Source organism: Austrofundulus limnaeus, unplaced genomic scaffold, assembly GCF_001266775.1.
Source record: "Austrofundulus limnaeus strain Quisiro unplaced genomic scaffold, Austrofundulus_limnaeus-1.0 Scaffold134, whole genome shotgun sequence".
Classification (NCBI taxonomy): domain Eukaryota; kingdom Metazoa; phylum Chordata; class Actinopteri; order Cyprinodontiformes; family Rivulidae; genus Austrofundulus; species Austrofundulus limnaeus.
Window position 1 is genome coordinate 624,130 of NW_013952536.1, and position 1,125 is coordinate 625,254.

A 1,125-nucleotide genomic window follows, 5' to 3' on the forward strand; every position below is an offset into this window, starting at 1 on the left:
CACACACACACACACACACACACACACACACACACACACACACACACACACACACACACACACACACACACCTGGACTGTTTCATGTGACAGGGGTCTGAATAACTTTGTTACCTGCTGAGCAGTAAACCCTTCAAAGAGGCAATCTCAGCCTTCAGGTCTCCAACTGTTTGGTTGTCTAGGATGCGGTTGGTTGAGGACGATGTCTATACAAAAACACAGGAGAGACACACACAACTGTCACTGACACTAAAACACAAACCTGCACTGTTCAGGTCAGCTGAAGGGTCACAGCACAAAGCCACTGTGGGTGTTTAGACTTTTCTGCAACTGTAGGAAATATATTAAAAAAAACATAGTACATGAAAGGATAGGGTAAGTAAACAAATATAGTAAATGCAAATACTAAAAGCCACATGTTTATGTGTAGTCAAGTCACCAGTCACTATAACAACTTGGCAACTGCCTACTGGGGGTGACGACAGAGCAGGGCAAACAATCCTGCTGAAACCATGTTTCTGATGTCAGGAAGTCTAGTGAGTGTGAATTGTGCTGTTTTTACATAATTTTCCATACTACCTAGAACAGATTAGGTCAGTGTGCAGTGTTTTGGATAAAGGCAATCTTGAACAATAGACACATTCATAAAGACAGACCAAAGCTCAGCAGTGTTTTGTTCTTTTGCTCTTTTATCACAGGCTTGTGTTATCACACAAAGACAAATACACTGGTGTAGCATGAAATGCTACAGGGTATAATGGAAAGGGATTTGAATGGCAAATTACAGTTGAAAATCTGACTCTGGTGCCTTTTTTGTGGGGAACGTTAAGAAGCGTAGCTATAATAAAAGCGAGCCGTAAAAGAACCCGTTTTGGCAAAGAAAGAGCATTACAAGTCAAAACCATTAGTTTATTTGTTCTGGGCTCGTGCAACATTTGCTAAAAAATAACCATCCTGGAAACTCAAATTAATTAGAAAGCCAAGCCTGCACACATCGGAGTCAAATGCTGTGTGTGAAAAATGTGGAGGCAGATGAAGAGATGCAAGACAAATAAGGATTTGGATACTAATTACTTGAAAAAGCAATGCAATATAAATAGATTATGGACAGTTTACACTATAAAAA

The 1,125-nt window shown here is 40.0% G+C and overlaps 1 protein-coding gene across 1 annotated transcript in view; it reads right to left on the minus strand.

Moving 5' to 3' along the window:
* Positions 1–113: 113 nt before the first annotated feature.
* Positions 114–1,125, minus strand: part of pex14 (peroxisomal biogenesis factor 14) — a gene marked incomplete at its 3' end in the record, with an annotated part of 42,793 nt that continues 41,781 nt past the window's right edge. The window contains 1 exon segment of the mRNA XM_014015783.1: positions 114–205. Within this exon segment, the coding sequence (XP_013871237.1) occupies positions 114–205 (92 nt within the window).